Source organism: Pezoporus occidentalis, unplaced genomic scaffold (genome assembly GCF_034315485.1).
Source record: "Pezoporus occidentalis ecotype Australia unplaced genomic scaffold, CSIRO_AGI_Poc_V1 ctg143, whole genome shotgun sequence".
Lineage (NCBI taxonomy): Eukaryota > Metazoa > Chordata > Aves > Psittaciformes > Psittacidae > Pezoporus > Pezoporus occidentalis.
Genome location: NW_026913241.1, coordinates 653,992 through 676,495, shown reverse-complemented (window position 1 = coordinate 676,495; position 22,504 = coordinate 653,992). Strand labels below are relative to the sequence as shown.

The window sequence follows — 22,504 nt, the reverse complement described above, 5'->3', positions numbered from 1 at the left end:
AAAGTAGGTAGGAAAAGGTACCATCCATGTATGAAAACAGTGTGATGGGTAATTTGCATTACAGTACCAGATCACCGCAAGCACACTGTCTTCATTCTTCAGTGTAAAATACTCTGTGTTACTGTGTCAAGGTGACAAAACTAGAGTCACTCAACAAAACTATGCAGAGCATTTGTTCCATTATCAGTTACTAAACCATCTTCTTTTTCTTATCACAAACTACTGCTTTGTTTGTTTGAATTACTTCTGTGAATACCACCATAATCTGTTGCTCATTCAGCATTTACCATTGAGCTGATGGACTCAGCTTGGCCAAAAAAAGCAGCTACCTTTCATCAGATGGTTTTGTTTCATGCCTTGGGGCTGGAGAATGATTTATGATTATTTTTCTTTTTGTCTTTTCCAGGAACAAATTCTAGACCAGTCTTCCAGCCAGGTAATGCAACATAAGGACTGAAATACATTTGAGATTTTATTTTATGCACAGGTATGATACCTGGCCTGAATTTTTCTTTTTAATTTCAAAAATAAATTTATTTCTAAATCTAATGATTTCTCATTCCTACTAACTGGATTAATTTAACCTTGTGATTTCTGAGAGAAATCTGAAGATGTCTAAAGCTCAGAACCTACTCCAACCCTTCCTAGAGACAGTAACACACTTCAGCGTGGAAGCAGAGCAGCACATGTAGGAGAGGAAGGATTGCATCTACCCCTCATGTTCTGAACTGCCCTGGAGCTGTTGTTTCCATTACAGCCACCCTTTCCTCCTCATTAAAGAAAGAAAGAAACAAAATATCATATATGGCTTGGTGTGCCACCATCCAGAGAAGACTGTAAACATGTGCGTTACCTTTGAACATGTATACATGCCTAATGAAATCATTTAATCAATGGGATCACAAACAGGCTTAAAGTTTGTATGCTTTGCCTGATTAGGACTAAGGGAATGGGCCCTTGAGGAAACCAGATGGAGATATGATTAGTTTTATTAAGTGTTGATCCAGCTGCTGTATTTATATTCCCCTATTTATATGAACAATATTTGTCCAAGCATCTGAATGCAAAATAGGAATCTTCATTTGCTGTAGGCACTGTTGCTACCTAAGTTTGATTAAGATGGAAGTAAAAATTCAGTCGCAATTATGAGGCAGCACTGGCTGGCTGGACCAGACGGTATCTTCCGTTTGTTGCTGAATTAAACAGCATTTGCTGTCATCAGTGTCACTGCAGAAACCCATATAACCAGCGCACAAAGTAGGCAAAACAAAAGTCTTTTCTTTTCCTATTGCAAAATACCAGAGATACTGACCTTGTAATACAGAGGACTACAACACAGATGATAGCAATCTGGATGGTTCCAATCACAGCTGCTATTAAGACATACTGAAATCGTACTGGGCCTGGAACCACATATAAAACGCTGTAGTCCTTTTTTTCACAGTGTTGTCCAGTATAGCCAGCATCACATCTGAAACGAGAGATGTTTTTTACCCAGTTATCTGCTGCTTTCAAAGAATGAAAAAACCAAAAATTACATCTGAAAAAAAAAAAAATCAGTTGCCTAAGCATGAGCTTATGTGTTTTCTTGCCGGATGGGCTCTAGAGAGCGCACCAGTGCCTCCTTGACCTCCCAGAAGGCAGACCTCAGGTCCTAGCATCACTGCAACAGTGCCAGGAGGTGCCCAGGGAGCTGGGACTTATCTAGCATCAAGTGGAACTACTTGCATGTTGTGTTGAGAATCCATTTAGTTCCTTGCACAACATATTTTACATTTCTCCCTTTCTTTGGGGAGGTGGGGGAGGGTGAAAAGCCATCTAGTTGTGGCTCCTTATGCAGATTACCCCGAAGGAGGTGATAAGCAATCATCCAAGCTCCATATGAAATGTGATTAGATGTTCCTGCAAGTGGATACATCATTTACATTTTTGTCTGGTTGCTATAAAAAACTCTTTGTTGATGCTGCAACCATCTACCCCAATGCTGCTTGCTGCGCTGCTCACCAGTTCCCATCTTGCAGACTGACATCTCTCCTTTTGTGATTCTGGGGAAGAAACAGTGGGTTTCCCATTTTAACTCTTGCTAAAATCCCAAGAAAGAAGATGTGAAAATCCAGGTCAATGGCAGCAGCAACCCTAAGAGACTGAGCCAGACTGCTTGGGTCCCTCTCAGAAGTGCTAGTGGCACACTAACCCTGATGGGTCAAGCCTTGTGCTTCCACCCTTTTCCTCTCCTACATTCCCACAGCAGCCAGCAGCTTGAGAAAAGGACATTTTACATCTGAAGGGAGAACCTAAAACACAGCAGCTTGCAAAGAACAAAACTTGCTTTGGCTGTTTGCAGGAGCTGGGAGAAGCTGGCTTAAGGGATCTACACTGTGGGATAAATCTGATCTGTATCTTAGCTCTCCAAGTTCAAAGTCCCAGGAATATGGTCCTTCATGCATAACAGTCCTCTGCCACCAGGCTGCTGGTTGGACTTCAGAGGTAATATCCCCACCTCTGCAGGGAGGCATTCACTGAAGAAACATGTCCTTTCACTACTACTCCTCTTCCCTGCCCTAACATCCTCCAAAGACTCCCGCATGGAGCCACGTTTGTCCCAGCTCGCTGCCCCAGCTCGCATGCCTCCTGCCACAGCAGGGACATACCCCTGGGGTCATGCCTTTCCTTCAGAATGAGAAGGCTATCTGGTTGTTGCCTGAGCCCTTTGTGAAGTGCTTTTAAAAATACACCTAAATATAACTGAAGGTTACTGAATGTTCTTACAATCAATTAACATTGTGCATAACTCAATACACTTTCACCACACAAAATGGGGACTTCGTTGAATAATTTAAGTCTAATGGGTTTTGTAGCACAAAGGGCCACGGTTACCATTATTTTCCATGGTTTGTCTAGATTACGTTTTTTTTCATGTGTGTAGCCTTTCCTCCTCAGTAGAAGGGTTACCTGCAAGACGGTTCCAGCATGTTAGTGGAGTGCTCACACTTGCCATGCATGCAGAAGCCATTGTAATGCTCTGGACAAGGGATGTAGATCCCTCTTGCACTTTCTTCGAGTTTATTTGCATTCTCTGTGAACAGAGGTGAAGGGAACATTAACCTGACAATGCAGAATAAGGTGGAAAGATGGAAAGAACTCAACAGATGAAAGCAAGGAAAATCAGAAGAAGATGTGAGAGATGTTGTTCATGGAAGCAAGAAGAAGGGTTTGCACCTTGAAAAGGGTCGGCTGATGTAGATGAAAAGCTTTGCAAGGTTTTCTGTCATTATTTTGCATATTTAATTCCTGTCAAGTTACAGCAAATGAGACACCAGACAAAATAATTTGACTATTCAAAACCTGATTACAGAATAGCACATAAAAAATGCCTGATCATTGCTGTTATTCTTTATGGACTGTCTCCTCACACCCAAGCAAGGCTAGGAAGAAGACTCTGGACATTTGCATGCAATGTACCATTACAATATGCTTAATTATTCAATACAACATATTCAGAAAGGTAACTTTACGGCTGAAGCAGGGGAGCAGGAGGCCAGAGCTGGAGTTTATCATCAGAAATGCACACTCATGCCCCAGAGCCCTGAGGCTTCCTGCCTGTCCCACAGCACAGGTACCTTTAAACTGGTTTGACTTTCTATGCCTACTTCTGTAGCTGTTAATAGTCACTGGGATTGCAGATCCTGGAAAATACTTTCCTCCATGTGGCCAGGAAAATGGAGACTTCAGTCAGTTTGAAACAGGTATGCGCTCAGCATTTACATCATGGGCTGAAATACAGAGTGCTACTTGCAAGAGACTCACGTGACTTTTTCAGACCACTGAGGTGTTAATTGTACTGGGTAGTTTTTGGCAAATTCTTCTATTTAAACAATACTTATGACATCTCAAATGGTAAAATTCCCTTTTCTGTGAAAGTATCATCTAGCAACAACTAATTAAAAACAGAAGAAAAAAGTCTCAGGATAGTTGTCTGAGGAAATACATTCTGTACACAAGTTGCAGCATTTGTATCTTCCACAGGAAGTCCCTGAGTGTTATGGAAAAATTACAGTTTGTATTCTGCCTCCAAGCCAGTGATGCCGGCAGTAGGTATGCTTAGGTATTATCCCACCTTTGGGAAAAGTGTGTGTGGCAGATCCAAGGTACAGATTTTCATAATGAATTTATTTCCTGTTGCTGCTGTCCAAGGAGAGTTTTAAGAGTCTCTAACGACTCATGCTAATAAAGTTGGTTATATTGTCCTTATGTTAAAACAGCAACAGAGAATGACAGCACAACCTCTGCATCCCTGTAGACAGCATTAACTTCTATCATTAGGACTTTCAGGACCTCTGCATTATGGACAATTATTGCATCTTTTAAAATGCACATATGTTGAACACAAACCTACCTGTCTCTCCTAGTCCCTGCTTACATTGAGATACCTGTGTGAGGCTGCCATAAAGGCTCTGTGTTAATGATACGTAGCACAGAGGTGGGCATCATAGCGAGGGACCATTCCTGGGCTTGGGGCTGACAGCTGTCCCTGGGATGGCACAGACAGGACGTGCTGACAAGAAGCATGTTATAGGCATGGTATAACCTCCTCTGAGAGCTTGCCTGGGATTTCTGCTACTGGAAAGAGGTGGGAGCAGAAGGTCCATATGGTCTGATGCCAGACATTTTTGGCTACCTATCACTCTCTAGGTGAGGCACTGGATACCAGCATGTAAAATATATGACAGAGGGTTGTCATCCCACCAGGTCTTCGTGTATGTTCCTTTTTTTCCACCTGTAAATCTTTCCAGAACAGAAAAAGTAAGTGACATGTATCAGCTATCAGTGGACTTGCCTGGTGCACCCCTCTGCTGTGGACCACATTCAAACATATTTCTGTTTAGGAAACTGCAGCAAGAAAAACAGAATCCATATTAATATGTATTTTCTTTTCTATTGTGGAAAATATGCCATTTCCTTGAAGTTTTCCATTATCAAGAGGAAGTTTGCTTCCTTTCTGAAGAATAGGAGACTGCTGTGTGTGTATTTCTGAACCTTCTTTCTCAGGTACCAAGATATCTCTGTGGTGTTTATGTGCCACCGCTAACCAGTGTGAGAACCCCTCCCCTCTCAGATGAGCCAGCAGTGTCGCTAAAATGGTAGCATACCATTTGGTTTCTTTCTTTTAAAGGCATACTTCAAGGTGGTGAAGGAAATTGTTCCTTTCAGGACAAACAAATCTGCTAAGACTTGAAAGGGGGATCAGGACCTCTCCCAAACTTGCAGATGCTCTCACTCTGTGTAGGCTGTAGGACTGGTGAAAGAGGAATGATTTTTCCTCCTCCTGTAATCATGAGGGTAGAAACCACGTTTCTTTAAAAAGGTCTCTAGCATACTTTAATGTAAATCTAGCATCCTGTAGAACTCGTAAACACACCTCTAAGTGTAATGTTATGATGGAAAATGCTTTTCTGTACGAAAAACGAGATGGCCCAAGCTTTGCTAGCACTTCACAGGATAAACACTTCATTTGGGAACACTTATTATCTCGCTAGAAAGAGACTACAAAACTTACACACAAACTGTCTGTAATCCTCCATTTTGACTGACGACTCCTCTAAGAGAATTAGGAATTGAACACAAAGGCAGAGAGGGGGGCGAAGAGTTGCATTTAGTTTGATCTTCTGTTTCAGCCATTCGAAAGACAGGCCACAGTAAAAGCATCATTTATTTCAGAGTAAGTTCCCCTCTCCCAGCACATTTTGAATTCATACAAAATATTTTCCTCCCTTAAAACAGGTTATTTTTCTTATTACATAAAACATCTTTTCAGATTCAAAATAGAGCCCCAAACACCAAGATATGCATTAAAAGTCCCTTCATGTTTAAACTGACTGCTCTCATTTTTGAAGCATCTGAGCCCTTTTCAGTAATCCAGCAGTCAATGAGATACTAACTCTCATGAATGTATTGCAGGGTTTACATCACTATGAAATAAGAATTATAAATAATTTCTAAAAAGAGAGTATATGAATAAAAATATGTATAAATTATGAATCAAACAAGAACTGTACAATTAAAAAAAATAAACCTAAATGAAATAAATTTGGATTATTTATAAATTCAGTACTAGAGGCAATCTGCACTGTTCAGATTATAGCGCCACTAAACTAAGGAGCCCCTTTACCACAGTCTTACGCCTACAGAGACCAAAGCTTAAATACAAAGTTACCCACACTTTTCCAAGCATAGTAGGTAGGTATTCATAAAGCAATGACACAGACCAAAGTGTCTGTGGAGTGGCTTTGAAGTTAGCCAGGTTTCCGTAAAGTTAAATTCAGTAGCTCTTCTTCAAACACTGGAGCTGCTGCATTGTTATCAGTGACTATATGTGAGTTTTATTTGCACAAAAATGACAGATTTGTACCTTTTGGTAATGGCTAGAATTTGAGACAGATGTTGTAAAGCCAAGATAAAATCTGGACTGACTGGGTCAGTCTTTCCTTTCTATGGACAAAAGTAATTCCTGCCACATTTCTCAAAGTGCATCTTTTTACTGCAAAAAGAAGTACACCCTAACCCTTCAGATCAACTGTATTCACAAACCTTGAAGCATTTTTTTCAGATAGAAAATGCCACTTCGAGGAAGCCAACATCTTTTGCATTTCTGCAACGTTTTTTGCATCTTTAGCCTAACATGACATTTCATATTGTTCACATCTTTTGTTAGTGCCAGAACATGACATGATAGCCTATCATATAAGATACACTAGTCAAAACAGATTATTTTTAAATGCATTGAAGCCAGATGCTACTTTGTGTAGACTGAAACAGCTTATTATCTTGCTTCCTAGAAGAGACTCCCAGTTGAACACTTGCTCTCCAATCTTTCTATGGATGGCAGGGACATGCAGAAACAACAAGCTATTTCACTGGGTAAATCTGATCCTGAAAAGCTATCCAGTGACTGACCATCCACTCAGCGATCTTGCTTTTCCTGAGGGATTATCTTCTGAAATGTTAAATGAATTATTTAAATCTTATCTAAATTCCTTAATATCTATGGCTGTTCCTGTCCTCTGTTAAGAAGCAGTGGAAGAATTATTTCAAATATATTTTGTATTCTTTTTATTTTTATTTTTGGTTTATCTTTTCTTTCAGCCTTTCCTTCAGTTTTTGGAGGCAGACTGTGCTCCCTTAGGGATTCCCAGGTAAATGTTTCAGTGAAGCTGATATTCAAAAGCCAAAACAGCCTGGCCAGCTGCAGGACCAAACTCTACAAGTGATGAAAACAATGCAGTCAGTTTCTTCTCTGGGCAGCCCTCACTGGTCCCCATCTCCCATTTGAACTCACGTGGAGCTTCTGTGACACAACTTGAACGTGTGGAGGAGCGCTGCTGACAAACGAGTAAATCCATTAGTGCCCTTGATGAGGATTACATGAAGTACTGCCTGGAGTGACCAGAAAACTCTTTCCAGACCTAAGTTCTTGCAATCTACTTCGGAGAAATTAGATAAAAATCTAAGCAAAACCATAGGGTTTTTATGTCCAAAAAATGGACTGCCAGGCACTGAATAATCAGTTCTGCAAGGCTGATAATTCTGTCATTCTTTATGTTTGAATCAGTGAGACTTTCTCAGTGATTTCAGGCAAGCAAAGTGGAGGGCCACGTCTCTGAATTCTCATGTTAGCTGTTCGCTGCTGTACAAGGTGTAATGTTGGAGCTTATGGAAACTGTAACTGATAGATTAGGCCCAACATAAAATATTGGCTCATGTACAGTGTTAATACCTAGCATACAGTCATCACTGGACCAAGACAGGTCCTGAAAATACATACATATATATATATATATATATACATATTTCATTAAATAAGGGATGAGATGGTGAATGATGTGCAGCAGAAGCTATTTTGACACCTGTCTTGCTGGAAACAGTGGTTAAGGAAATGGATTTATGTAATAATTTAATCTTTTAATATTGCTGAAGTCAGTCAAATTTGCAGCTGAAAGCTCTTGCTGATACTGCGGTAGTGACTCCTTACATATCACATTATCAGAGGATTTATGAAGGGAAAAAGGGATTCTTGGGTCAAATGTGTGTCCCTAACCTTCTCAGCCCCTTTTGGAAGTGTGTCCATCCACCTCCTTTTACCTCCTTGGCAGTTCTCCCAACTATATGCTGCAGAGTGTAGCATTGGGAAGTTACTTTAAAAAGATCTTCTGCTCTACATGGTAGAGACTTGGTACACAGCTCTTACTTGAAATCAAACTAAAGGTCCACAGAGTCAGAGGTCAACCTCTGGAGCAAATGTAGAGGATGCCCTAAGCTTTGTGGAAGAGCTTCAGTGATTGACAATGGTAGGAATTTGAATCTTATGGATGAGCCTAGGGATAGCTGTTTATGTTACTAAATGACAGTCTTCACACAGTCAGCAACTGCTGCTTTTTGGCGGGGGTAAAAGGGAGCTTCCTCAGTCCAGGAATGTTTCCAGGAGCAGCTGAAGGTCCCTGTGCAAAGTCATGAGGAATGGGGTTGTAATTGTGTTGCTCCCTCTGAAAGTGCCGAATTACTTTAGCAGGGTTCCGGATACTTTCCTGCCTCTCTAATAGCATCTAACAGGAATTGAGGTCCCATAGCAACTTATGAGGATAAAGTCCTTAGACTTCCTTTTTAGTTGTAATGAAGAACCGTGATGATAAATCCCAGCTCAGAACCAGCTCTGATGAGAGAAAAGAGAGTTCTCCAGAATCTTTGCTCAACAGCTCCAGACACTCTCCCCTTCACAGAGCTGCCAGCAGCCACACTGCCATCCACCAACGCAGCCATACCTCACCACTAACAACTACTCAGATCTGACCTATTAATTATCTTGACACGGTATGTTCCCTCCTTTTAAAACCTTGCTCTTGATCTCATGAATATATAGTGTCTCTTTACAATGAAGAAAATGTGTGCAAGCAACTTGCATGAAAATCACTGTTTGGGTGGGTGTTCGAGTGAACATTCAGAAGGAATTGCTTGCTGCTGCTCAAGAGGGAGCTCACCAGCCCACTCTCCCCAAGAGCTAGGGGAAAGTGAGACACCAAATGTCAGCTGAAAACGTCTGGCACCACTATGCTGCAGCCCTAGCCTAAATTCATCCTGCAGCCATTCCAAGTACAAACTTCAAGCTTGTCTTTCTACATAAACTGCACAAAAAATACCCTCCCCATATAAGCTACTTTACCAAAGGCGAAAAAAAAGAAGGGAAATGGAACTTGGTGAATTAAATGACATTCACTTATTTTCTCAGGCACAAAATAGGCTTGCTCAACACAGTAATTTATTAATTTTAAATGTCCCTATGCAAATGAGTTCCCTGGAATAAGATAACATCCACTTTCCTTTTTCAAAAATAATCCAGTGCTTTTTCCGTTTGAGATGATGGCAAGATGTCCTAGCACACTTGGAAAAAAATATTGAGCTCTGTCTTTTGCAGCAGTATATCGTAATTATTCAGCATGCTGCCATAATTAATAATAGAAACCAATGAATTAAGGCACTAATAATCCCCAGATGTTCAAACAGAGAACTTCCAGCTTGTCAGCATATAGATGTGGGCTCTGCTATATATGTTAAAGCTACCTCTGAACTTTTGAAATCAATAAGCGCTTTTATTTACAATATCTGTGAACGGATCTTCCTTATTTGAGAAGACTGCTTGAAATTAGGCAACTTGTTAATGATTTTCTTGCACATAACAAGATCATTTTTCTGCTCAAAACTAAATGTAGCCTTTTTTTTTTACCCTTCATCTATTTCTTCAGTTGCTACAGTCCCTCTGGATTCACTGCCTGGGCAAAGACTCCTTATCCCTTCCCCTAGAGACTGTATGTGGATCCCAAGGAACTGAGGCTCCTACACACAAGAGCAGGTGCTACCAAGTAGGTACTGCAATACAAGATGCAATACAACCCCAAAATAGCACAGGGATACAAGTACATGCTAGCAACCATTGCTCACATGCCTGAACAGGAACACCCAGCAATATTAGCCAAGACAAAAGAGAACAGAGAAAAATTCCACATGCGATAAAGTGTTGCTCAAAACCAAGCGCTTTCTCAGTGTTTGGGTGCTCACAATCAATACTTTCCCCCCTGGGGTGGCCGCTGCATTCATGGAGGTAAAGCACTTTGTCTGACCTCCTCCACTTCCCCACCACCCCATTTCATCCACTCACCCCTATTGGGGCCATCAGTAAAAGCAACAGTCACCGCTGTGGATGCTGCACAAGTGCCTCCACACTTGGTTTGAGGACATCGAGAGATGATGGACTGACCTCTTCCTTCAGCAGCTTCCCAGAGCGATTCATCGCTATGTGTGACCAGCACCTGCCTGCTTCCCAGTCCAGTAGACTGGAAAGGTCTTCAGAGCCCCATGTGGTCTCTCTGTTAGCTGTCACCAAGCCATCTCTCAATACTTTTGTGGATAAGCTACACAGATGGAGCTCTTTAAGACCGCTGCTACAGGCACTGATTTAGAGGCCTGCAATCATTGCTACAGATGGGATTTCATGATGAGGGGCTGTACTGTGGATTTATCAAAGCCCTGGGTAAAGGGGCCCTTACAGTTTGTGCTTCCTTCTTTTGTGCCAGGATTGAATAAATCTGCATTAACCCCATTGCTAGAATAGATTACATCCTTCTTTGTGCTAACTCAGCTAGTCTTTGTTTTTAGCATGCTGATGACGTTCCCTTCACTCAGATCCCCCTGTCTAAGAATGCCTCTGGCCCCGTGGGAGTGGCTTCCTCCCCCTTCAGAAATCAGCCATGTAAAGAAATAAAGATGTAGTTTTTCTTCTTGCATATGATCTCCTTAGGCAGCTCATGACAGCGCCCTTAGAGGATGAGTTAACCTTATTATTATTGTAATTCTGGGTTGAAAAAAAGTTGGTGTCAGTTTAGAGATTTGTGAGGTTCCCTCCAATTAGTCTGCGTGCCTGAAGGCAGAGGGAGTAATGCTGTATCCATCACCTGCAGCACAGCACAAGCAGAGCGGGTGTCACCTCTCTGTGAGAAATTCCTCCCAATGGCTTGGCTGATGGCTTGCTTTCCCTCCCAACCACCTCTCCTCCAGCTGTTCATTAGTGCCAGTGCTGGAGGGGGTCAAAAATGGACAGAAGAAACCAGAGCAAGGCTCCTCTTTACATTCTCCCCTCTGCAAAAGTATGTCTGAGAGTTGCAATTTACTCTTTAATAACATATTAAGCAGAGATGGGAATAACCATTATGCTATGCCTATGTTAGCAGCAGAATGCGCTTCTTTATGTGGCCAAATCCTGCCTCCTTCAGAGCAAGCAGGCATGGAGCTACAGAATGAGGCAGAGGGTGACTAGGAGGGATGCTGACATAGGAAACGTCTCTATATTCAGTGCTACCTTCTGGGGCACAGGAGCCAGACAACTGCACAGCCCCCATGCAGCACGCACAAACACATCTCCCTGTTTTGCTTCTTCCTGGCAGCAAACCCAAACTATATTCACAACCACAACCACTTCCCCATCTAACATCCAGTGCAACAGCAATACTAGTTAACTTAGTTAAGTGGTGATTAAGGAACAAAACTGCCTGAACTTGACCGAGTGGTGTCCTGCTGTTTCTCATTTATGTGCTACTATGCAATTTCTATATCAAAGCAGTCTTGCTAGTGCAGCACTCCAAGAGGGGCTTATTTATATGTAGATGTGGCTATATGACATTTCCAAATGCCATTCATTTGCATATGAAGGTTCCACTTTTTTCCCCCCACTTTGAGTAAACAGTCTGCTGCCACTCCAAAGCACTGCTTTCCCTCAGTTGGAGCTTTTTCAGAGTGATCCTCCTCAAGAAGCTTAAACCCCCCTGAAACACCTCATTTTCATAACTTGGCAACCTTGGCTCTCAGTAGTGTCTATGTGTAGGTCTTTTGATTCATAGCTGTACATTCAATACCAAACGGACTGCAGGGAGCAAAACTGCAAGACCTTAAGATTTCATATGAAATGGCTACAGATAATTTACAATACAAATCAATATTTGCAAATAGGCCAGAAATATGATGGAAGCTGGTTGTCCTCCTAAAAAAGGCTGTGGGTCACATTCATTATAGCTATGAATATGGTATTGATTTTTGTCACTGCTCTTTCACTTGAAAACAAAAGCAGGAGCTTGTTGCAAGAGCTGCTGAGGAGCTCTGAAACTGCAAACCTAACACAAAACCTCAACCTTACATAATGCTGGGAAAGCCAAGTGGACATTATATGTTCGGTTGTCTTGTCAAAGGAAGATAAGGCTGAAGCAGATGGTATATGGGCAAAGTTTCAACCCGAATACATTGCCTTCTAAAAACCAGCGGTGCTAGGAAAACAGCCCAGTTTTGTGGCACGAGGTGGATGACCAGATTACCTGCACATTAAAGAGCCACCTGATGCGGAGCCTCGAGGTCTGAGCTGTGGAGGAGCTGGAAGAGCTTCCCACTGACAGTATATGTATGAAAAACCAAGAATCTCAACACCTGTCACATACCACTTAGTGTGAGTAGTATGAATTATGCATAATACAGCTTGAGCTCCGTCCTCATACACATTTGCACCGGGATGCGCAGCCAAGGGTGTGTGTTGAAGGAAATGGTCTTTCGGCATTACCAGGCAGTGTGGGAGTGCTGATGGCATGCAAAGTGGATGGCGGAGTCACCAGACATCCGTTGTCCTCCTCCCTCACAGCTCAGCTATGCTCCATGTCTGTGAGCAGACCTCCTCCACAACCCCACTACCTTGTGGGCAGGCAAATGCTAAGGTGAAGATGAGCCGCTCCTTCAACCCCCTGCTCAGCCTATGGGCAGGGGACTGCAACAGGCACTTCCAGATTGTGACAACAAGCACAACACCACCTGGGAGTCATCATCACTGTGCTCTTACCTTATGGACTTTCATCCATCTGCCACTGTGTTTCTAAAGGACTTCATCCTCCTCCCCTGCCAACTGGTAGATAGCATCAAATATGACAAATGGGATGAGACGCCAGAAAGCCGATAAATACTTTTGATACAGCCCTAAAAATAGTGAAGGGATATTTGTACCCTTCTGACAGTTTTCAAAGAGCAGATGGATATGCATGACCTAAGTTTTAAGATGGGTGTCAAGAATATTGATGTGTGGAGGGAGCAAGATCATTTCTCTAGCATCACCCTGAGGGACAGTTGCATGACTAACGATGTCTCCCGTCTCCCAGCTATGGGTGTGCAGGGACAGAAGACAGCCTGGGGAGGGCTGTGACTTCGATGCCCATCATGAAAGAAAGGATTTGGCTTGACAGTGCAGCTTTGCACACCTAGGATGTACCTTTTCCTCTAAATGGGAGAAATGGGGTGTAACTGCTCTCAGTGCCCAGTGGTACTTCTCATGGCTAGCTGGTTAACACTAGGGCAGGCTGTGACCAGTTGCACCACCTGTACTGTTCTGAAGGGCTATACAGGAATGAAACCAAGCACATCTTTCATAAACACGATGGGATATAATATATATTCTGATGGAAGAAGTTACTAGATTGGATAAAAGCTATAAACAATGATTTTGGTGCAGTTTCTTGTGGAGGACTAGTAAAAGAGGGTGTTGTAGTGGCCTAAGTTATGGCTTTGCAATTGCTGCCAAGCTAATTCATGCTCCATACGTGATTGAACCTGGTGTGTTTCTGGGACTATGCCTGTAAAGTTAATTTAGTATTTTCAACCCATCTCTGGAAATGAGGAAGGCAAATACAGCTTTTTCCTCTCCCCTCCAATCCCTTAATAACAGATTCCAAAGGTCTCCAATTCACACATGGAATCCCAGTGTCCTGAAGTTACTCTCTCTTTGGCACCTATGTATGTGGCTGGCAGAAATTTCAATACTGATGCAACTAGTGTCTCTTCCAATTTTTAAGGACTATATTGATAAAAATTGCTTTTAAGCCATTTAACTGTGGATTAACAAAGCATGTTTCCCTGTCTGCATGGAGATGCACTTACCATCTTTACCTACCTGACCACTCTCAGAGGAACACACACATCTAATGCAACACGAAGCTGTGTTTTCCATCAACCTTTGCCCTGTCTCTTCAGCTATGAGTGGCTTTTACTGGCAGAAAGATCGGGCAGGCAATCAATGAACAAAATAGGAGCTTCATTTTGAGAAACTGCTGCAAATAAAAGCACACCTTAATCCAATTACTAGGCTGTCCCCTAATTTCCAATAGGAACTCCAGGTCTGAATGGATTGTTTTATGTGGTGATCAATGGGTAGCAAGAAGCAGCATCTGTAAAGGTCTCTGACTTATTTAGGCCTGCCAGCACGACGTTATGAGAACTTACTTTTTGGTTGCACGCTTCAAGCAAACTCAAAAAATTACTAAGCAAGTACGAATGGCAAAACTGTCAGAGAGGTTTGATGGGAGGCACGGAGATGGGAGAGTTTACACAGGTACGTGACAGCACGGACAAGTAGGTCAGGGACGTCAGTTTGGTCACGAGGTGTCTCCTTCAGTCCTTTTGACAGCCTGAAGGTTTTACAGCCCTAATTTTGCACAAATTTTAAATTCAGTTGTAATTACTAGAAGCAGTCTTTCATTTTTCCTTTTTTTTTTTTTTTTTGGGGTGCACATTGGTAAGCTTCTGCCAAGCTGGAGTGTGACACCCATTTGGCTCCATTCCTTCCTTTTTTTCTCCAAGGTAGCATCTGTGCTTGTAAAGCCATGCTGCCTGAGAGAATTAATCAAGGAAACAAGAAAGAGCTGCAGAATTTGGGGGAAGTGTGTGCAAGAAAATAGGAGACTGAAGTAAACATACGTAACTCTTACATGTGGTATTTTTTAATGCTTCCTGAATCACGTGCCTGGCAAATCCCTTGTGCATATCCTGGTTATTTTAGTGGTCAGAACATGACCCTGAATGGCCTGTGACTGCTCAGAGATATGTCTGTTCTTGGTTAAAAGCATGGTTTCAGCCATGCTTTTCCTGATTTTGTTTAGGCTATTCAGAAAAGTTTTATTATGTTCAGGAACATTTTAATGCATGCTGCAAAACTGTGATCACTCTTCCGTACAAACCAAAGTGCTACTTTTGCTGAGGAATGAAACCTGCTCAGTTTGCCCCTATTGTTACTCACCTGAGTCTTGCATTGTAAAACTGTGATGGTAATGGGTCCACACAGTCTACAACTGTGCTTTCTGTATCTGCGCACTTCCATTGTTAAAATCTTTTGTGAGGGCTCAAAGGATCATTTTTTAGCAGACTATGCATTAGAAATTCCTACTTGGTAATCAGGAGTTTAATGCTTCTTTTCCCATGCCTGAAGCTGGAAAAATATCCCGTGCTATTCCAAACTTAAATGTAGCAGGAGAAACTGATAAAACAATATAACATGCCACTGCAGCAAAGCCTACTATATATTTTTGCCTAATGTACTTTGTTTCCCATCTGTCATGAAACCCTGCAATGGCAGGAGAAAGCCGAAACCTTTGCGTGTCCTTGTTTTTGTAACAAAAGGGCTCTATCTTGCCATACAAATTCAAGCTTTTTGTCTATTAGTCAGATGCCAAAGGTCTATGAGGCAAAAAATGGTCTCTGAGATGTGGAGAGGAGACCACCCAATGCTACAGGACATACTTTATGCCTACGAGTAGCCTCAAGGGCTGAAAAGAGATCCCTCCAGGGCACACATTGCACTGGAGACAGTTATGGAGCTGTCACCTCTCGTCTGATGACTGCAAACCCTTCCACAGCACAATGTCCTTGAAGTGACTCCTTCATGCCCCAAACTCAGACTCTGCTTGCCAAAATATGCCAAATGCATATGGGATTTGGCTGCTTTGGGATGTCCAGCTCCCATTAAACTCTTCAGAGAGAAAAGAAGAGTTCCATGGCTTCCCCTGCCTCTACATGTCAATGTATTTTGGTGTTACAGGACACAATGTGAGTGCAATCCTGCCTCGCTCATTCTTTCCATAAAGACTAGAGTAGCTTCTGTACACTATAGAGGTCCTGAGATTCATCACTGGCCGCACAGCCCATTTTGCAGCACAGCCAGAAAAGTTTATTAAGAACATCTTTTTTATACATGAATACTTGCATTTACTATTTTTATAAGCCTGCACCAGCATTATTGTCTTACAGAAGTGCCACAGAAGTGAGCTGTAAGGATGGCATTTGTATAAATACAGGGTTTGGCATTTTATCTCAGTGCTCACTCCTAGGGCTAATATTCAAAGTGGGAGAAGCTGAATGGAAAAGAAAGGGCAATTTCACAAAATGGAAAATTTGCTAAGAATAAAAATGGATGAAAAAGCCATGCTGAGTAATCACAAAGCCATTAAACTCAAGGGCCATTCCTCCCACTAGCTTCAGCGAGGCCAGAATTTTACCTACTGCCCCTTTAAATCTTTTTCATTCTTATAACAGTATTTTAAACCAAACAGCTGACATCCTTCTGCCCAGCCAAGGCCCTTTAAATCACTGAAATGCAAGATGGAAAAAAATCCGCAGTGCCAGATGTGTCTAAAAACAGTCACAGTTCTTGTCAAGGCAATCTGCAGAAGGAAATGTTTAGCATATATCATGCCTGACAGAACACTAATAGTTTATCAGTTTTGATATTATAGACTAATAACAAGACCTTCCACGACTACTTCATTTGCAGAGCACAGGGACAGGCTAGACTTGTGCTACTTGATTTCTGAACAGTGCTTTTTATTTAATCCTTCCCTGTCCTAGCTAGATGGAAGTACACTTCCATTTTTAAATGAAATTGTAAATGAAATACCCAAGGGAGGGGGGTGCCTTTGATCTACACCTGACACAGCTTTAAACCACAGATAAAATAGAACAGGGAGATTAAAACCATAGGGAGGGTTTTAATGTGCTTGTCTTTTTTTTCCTCCTGAAAAATATTTTGCTATTATGTAATGCTGTCTAAAATGGGTAAAGCTGGTGATAACAGCAGTAGGCAAAGAAGTACATTTCAGTTCAGGGCTGATAACCTTCTGAAAGGCACGACCACTTGTTCTGTAATAGCACAGTTTGTTTACAGCTGTTGTATTTCCAGGAAGAGAGTTTCACACTAACTTCATGCTCATGGGTACATGGTAAAATGGTAGCCCAAGTGTGTAAGAAGTCACCTTCCTGAGAAGGAAAATGCTGCTTTTCCAACCTGACTTATTAAGAGAGCTTCCACTTGCTTGGTGGTACAGATGTGCACCTCAAACTGCCAAGGATGAGTTTCTTCCATGTGCAGAAAAAAACTTCTATGGACAGAAGTATGGGAGAAGGCATAGCTGATTCAAAACACTGCATCCCCTATAAGCCATTTTCCATTTTATTTAAGTAATCACTAGTGGTTTGTGTCTCATACACTAAATATTAAGAAATACAAAAAGAATAGTTATGTTCCATTGCTTGAACAATCAGTGCAAGATGCAGATTTTAGCAGATGTGTGCAATGAAAAGAAGCGAAACCATCAGCAAAGTGAAACAGATGTGGCAAGATATTAGTGTCTTCACTTCCTTTGCTAAAATCTATTAAACTAGGCAAAAATTACTACTTGTCTCCATGTGGTCTATTTCTGAAGGTCTATCAAAAGTAAATATACCCACGCCTTTGTTTTTTCCCCAACCATATTTCTTTTCATTCTACCAGATGCATTTATACTCCCTGAATCTAGGTGAAAGCCTTTGTTATCTTAAGGATCAGGTTACCATTTCATGTGTCTAAATGATCAAATTATCTTGTGTTTGTATTGCAATTTGACATAACGATACTCCTTCTAGAAAAGATGATGTTTCAGTTAGCTCTAAGTAGCAAGTTTCCTTACTATACAACTTATTTATTACAACTGTCATAGGCTTTCATCTCATGGTATTTTGATATCTAACATTTCAGAAAGAATGCCAAAACATCCCATGAAACAAAATTCTGAAGAAATTCAGTTCTATGAATATTTCAGAATATTATTTTTTTTATTTTACATTTCAGACTAGATCAAACACAAATATTTAAATGTTGGTGTTTACTGAAAACGGATATTCTAGCATCTCATCACAACTTTAACTCTCAAATTCTTGGGAAGGCTCTGCAATTCCCAACAGCAGATTTACAGGAACCAGACTTAAAATAGGGCTTCTAGGCATAAAAATACACTGTGGTACTCCTTAATATACATTAACTAATTCAAGCTGGTGTTGTGGATGGCAGACAGCTGTATGCTTCCTCTCAAACAGCATCCTTCAAGGACGACTCTTGAGCTAATCAAAGTGCCTGTAGCTCAGGGGAAGGGTGGAACCAAGGGTGAGAGAAATTCCTCCCCAGATCCAGAAAGCAGGATTAATTTTCCCAGCCTGTTCCTTGGGGAAGATCAACTCAAATACAAAGTCTTGTCTCAAATACTTTTTTTTTACTTTCCTTTTTTTGTAGAGAATGCAGCAGGGTTGAGAATAAAAAGAAGATGCTATTGAGAGGGAAATGCCTTCATGAATATGTCAAAAGGACAAAGCCAGTTGGCATCTACAATCTTCCTGGCACATGGATGAAGTGCTAGGAGTTACAGACCGATACCTAAACCAGGACCACAGCTGACACTATGAAACCCAGCCATGGGGGCTGCATTCATTTCTTCTTGGTACCCCTTGCCATTAAAGGTCCTATTTAGAAAGAAGGCATCTGGTTAATGGCAACTTGAGAAATCAGACACAATTCAAGTTGTGTTGAGTTTTAGGGATCACATTTTTATGTGTCAGCACAAAATTGTCTTTTTTTCTGCAGGTTCTACCTTCATTTGAGTTTATTCATTCTTGTCAAAACACAAACACTGAGTGGAGGATAAAACCATCCCTGGGTACTGAAAAACTCAGACTTGTTCAGGAAGATGGGTTTCTATGCTCCAAATATGGTAAAATATATGTAAATGATACACAATGTGTTTATGGACTGGGAAACAAATGGAAAAATCTGTAGAAATGCCTATGTAAACTCAGGTCTGCTCATCTCTATTACACTTAGTTTCTGTTTTTATCCATAACCTTTAACAGAACAAAATGTTACAGAAGACTGCTTATATGATAGTATAAGGGAAAAAACAACCAGAAAGGTACACAGTCTTAGGGAAGCAGAAGTGGGAGTCAATGTTTGGAGCAAGCTCTGTGAACTTTGCACAGTTCTGATGGAAACCCTAGATGGAAAAATACACTTGCATTACACCCTCATCTTGACAAAGCTTTACACCTGAACTAATTTCTAGGACTTAAATACTTCAGGGATGCTGATAACAATAAAATAGCTCGGTCTAATTCGTATTTTTTAAGCTCCCCATGCCAGTATTGGTGTTGCACATTGATACTTACTTTTCTTGTTTATTTCCTACAGATCAAATTCTTAGCCTGGACATACTGAATCTTCAGGCTACTGAGCTTCCAAGCAAATCAAATAGCTTTCCTTATGATGTTCACTTACAATACTACTGAATTTGTTTATTATGAGAAGAATGCACAAATGAATTCTGCAACTTTTGATTCACATTCATTAGTGACTAAATTAAGGGCTAAGCTTTAAAAGCACAAGTGGAAATGCTCTTTTGCCTTGTGCTACATCAGTCTAGGTAAAAAGATGCCTAGCAGTTCACCTGAGACCTAATTTAAGTTTTAATGCTAACAATTACAGGTTCCATGAGCATGACACTGGGAAATCATAAGTAATGAAAAGGCACAATTTCTCTTATTATAAAACCACAAAACCCCAGAAACTCAAAAAAAACAAGGCACATTTTACCAAGCTTAGCACATGTGGTTCAAAGTTAGAGGAGAACTCTCATAAAAAAGTGAGGCATTCTCTTGAGGCTGGCAGATTAAATGAGCAATATTTCTCTCTTCTTATAGCTTGTTTTTTAAAATCTCCATAAGCCTGCTTTGATTTTGCATGCTCCTCAGAAAAAGACTGTTATGAGAGTAAGTGCTGTTAAATCACACTGCATGGTGCTCCAGAGTGCTGCAGTTTCTTTCCTGGCATAGACTTGTTTGTGAGGCTATTATATGACCTCTACAATAGTGTGTCCATCTCCTGTTCCAAAATAATTAAGTAGATTTCAGTAAGATGGAGCCACACAGGGTCTAAAGATAAATTTGAGAGTGTAAGAAGAACACTTGGGGTAGCCTCTGCTGCAGCGCCCACTGCTAGGCAATTGTATTAATGCCTCGGTTATTCGTATTTTAGAAATAAAGCATCCACTCCCCATGATGGCACAGAGAAATGCTAGAGTGGGACTTTCTTTACTCCATCTTTTGAAAACCAGGAGGTAAATTACAAAAAACAGCAGCTGCAATTTTTCATCTAAGAAATCACTCAGGACAAGTGAAGGTTTGGGGGCCAAGCGAGTAGTTGGGACTGACACTGCTGGCTACTCAGACTTTGGTTCAGAAGTAGGTGACAGTAAGATTTATTAACCTACCAGCTGGCCTCTACCCCTGCTTCTTAAATTTTCTCCTGGATATCAACAAAAGTGGAGGAGCTGCAAGCCAGCAGAACGGCTGCAGACCACCGTGCTATCAGCATACGGTGATCTCTCTCTTCCCTTTGAAAATCACTCAGAAGAATCCCAGAATAGGAATGGTTTTCTTTTCTGTGTTTTTTAGTACTCTGTAAATTAAAATAAGCTACACACAGTTACTATTGCTGAGTAAACACTAGCCAGCTTTCTGCAATGGTAAACCTTGGTTCTGTTTTGGAATCCTCCAAGTTCCATGCAATGAGCTGAGACATTTCCTCTGTTCTACTTTTGGAAAGCTTTTCTATCAGGAGAGCCAGGATTAGGTAGGCAAAACAAGGCCAAAATGCTTTTGGACCTGACTCTTTTAGGAAATTATTTTCTAAGTGGAGGCTGGCTCTATGCTTAGATCATTTTGAGTTCGTATGCCCCAGACTTCAGCTATCTGTAAACATAGAATCACAGAATAGTCAGGGTTGGAAAGAACCGTAAGATCATCTAGTTCCAACCCCTGTGCCATAGGCAGGGACACGACACGCTAGACCATGTCGCCCAAGACTCTGTCCAGCCTGGCCTTGAACACTGCCAGGGATGGAGTATTTACCACTTCTTTGGGCAACCTGTTCAGTGCCTCACCACCTTCACAGTAAAGAACATCTACATTTCCAAGCCACCAGACATCCTAAAGGACATCCAGGGATGTGGAGCATAGTATGGTCACATCTCTTGAGTGAGATGCCCTCATCAGCCTGAAATACAATCTGCACTGGTGCTTCTTTGTTTTGTAAGCTCATCTCCAGACGTTTGTGGACTTTCACTGTATATAAAACTCACGTATATTTTCACAAAACCTTTCACTTGTAAATTCATAACAACTGCAGCAACATTTAAGGCTTTACATTTTTTAAAGCTATGTATCAACTGTGCTATTCCAGGAGTGTGCATGCCTATGTGTGTGAGCGCAGGTGGAGGCCGCAGCTAGACAGCATTCATGCTGCCACACAGCTGTCAAAATATTAAAATGTGGTTTTTTTTTTTTCAATTCTTAAGTGATTTGATGGAAAAACAGGAACACTTCCTAAATAATCTATTTGTTTAGTGTGACAACCTCTGACTCTGAGTCCATGGAAGCGAAAGCCAAGCAAATCTGCATATGCAAGGATGCAATTTCCCCAGCCTTTTTACAAAGCTGCAGATGAGAAATGGTATCTCTCTAGCTCTGATGCACGGTGCTCCGCTCTATGTCTCACTTGCTAATTCCATTAAGAAGAAAGGAAAGCCTGGTTCACAAAGGCAGAGCAAAACTGCATGATAGTTTATATCCCATAGCTAAGCTCTGGGGCTTTATTATTCTTTACCAGTTTAGGAAATGGCTTACACGATAGTAGACAAAGATTTAATTTATAGGGTCAATGTCAACTGGTTTACACTCAAACCTTAACCTACTTGAAAATTTTATAATCTGGAGGAGGAATCTAGTCTGAAGTTCTCATATTTTATTCCTGGCGGGGGATGAGGTTGGAGGGAAATGAAATAGTCACTCTCTATAGAAATCCAGTACTGCTGTTCTGATTCCTGGCCACTCTCCAGGCCTATTACAGACAATAAAGACAACTGTGACTGAATTCAGTGGGCTCTGTATCAAGCTCGTGAAGAAAGGGATGCATCACAGCCCAGTGCTTCTCACATGTGCTGGGTCAGTGCACCACTGTCAGTTCTCCATTTTCCTTGATAGGCATGGCTTGTTGCCCTGTTCAAAGGGATTAGAAATTAATGACGCAGAGTGGTGGGTTTTGGTAAAGTTTTAGGATGGTTTTCTTTTCTCAAACATAAATATTACGTTGTATTTATCTTGGAGTCCAAGACTCTTGGACTTTTGAAGAGACCCTTTATCCCGGGAAGGGGGATTCTCTGATGGCTGTTGCTGCCTTCATCCCACAGCTCTGGCCCAGCCAAGGGAGGATGATGTGTTGACACAGATGGATTTTGCCCTTTTT

At 41.4% G+C, this 22,504-nt stretch overlaps 1 protein-coding gene across 2 annotated transcripts in view; it reads right to left on the bottom strand.

Moving 5' to 3' along the window:
• Nucleotides 1-22,504, bottom strand: part of TMEFF2 (transmembrane protein with EGF like and two follistatin like domains 2) — a 128,114-nt gene that overhangs the window by 5,349 nt on the left and 100,261 nt on the right. For both annotated transcript variants that reach the window (XM_062609993.1, XM_062609992.1), the window contains exons 8-9: nucleotides 2,953-3,076; nucleotides 1,313-1,471 (exon numbers count right to left, since the gene is read on the bottom strand). In XM_062609993.1, coding sequence (XP_062465977.1) covers nucleotides 1,313-1,471; nucleotides 2,953-3,076 — 283 coding nt within the window. The remainder of the gene's footprint in view (nucleotides 1-1,312; nucleotides 1,472-2,952; nucleotides 3,077-22,504) is intronic.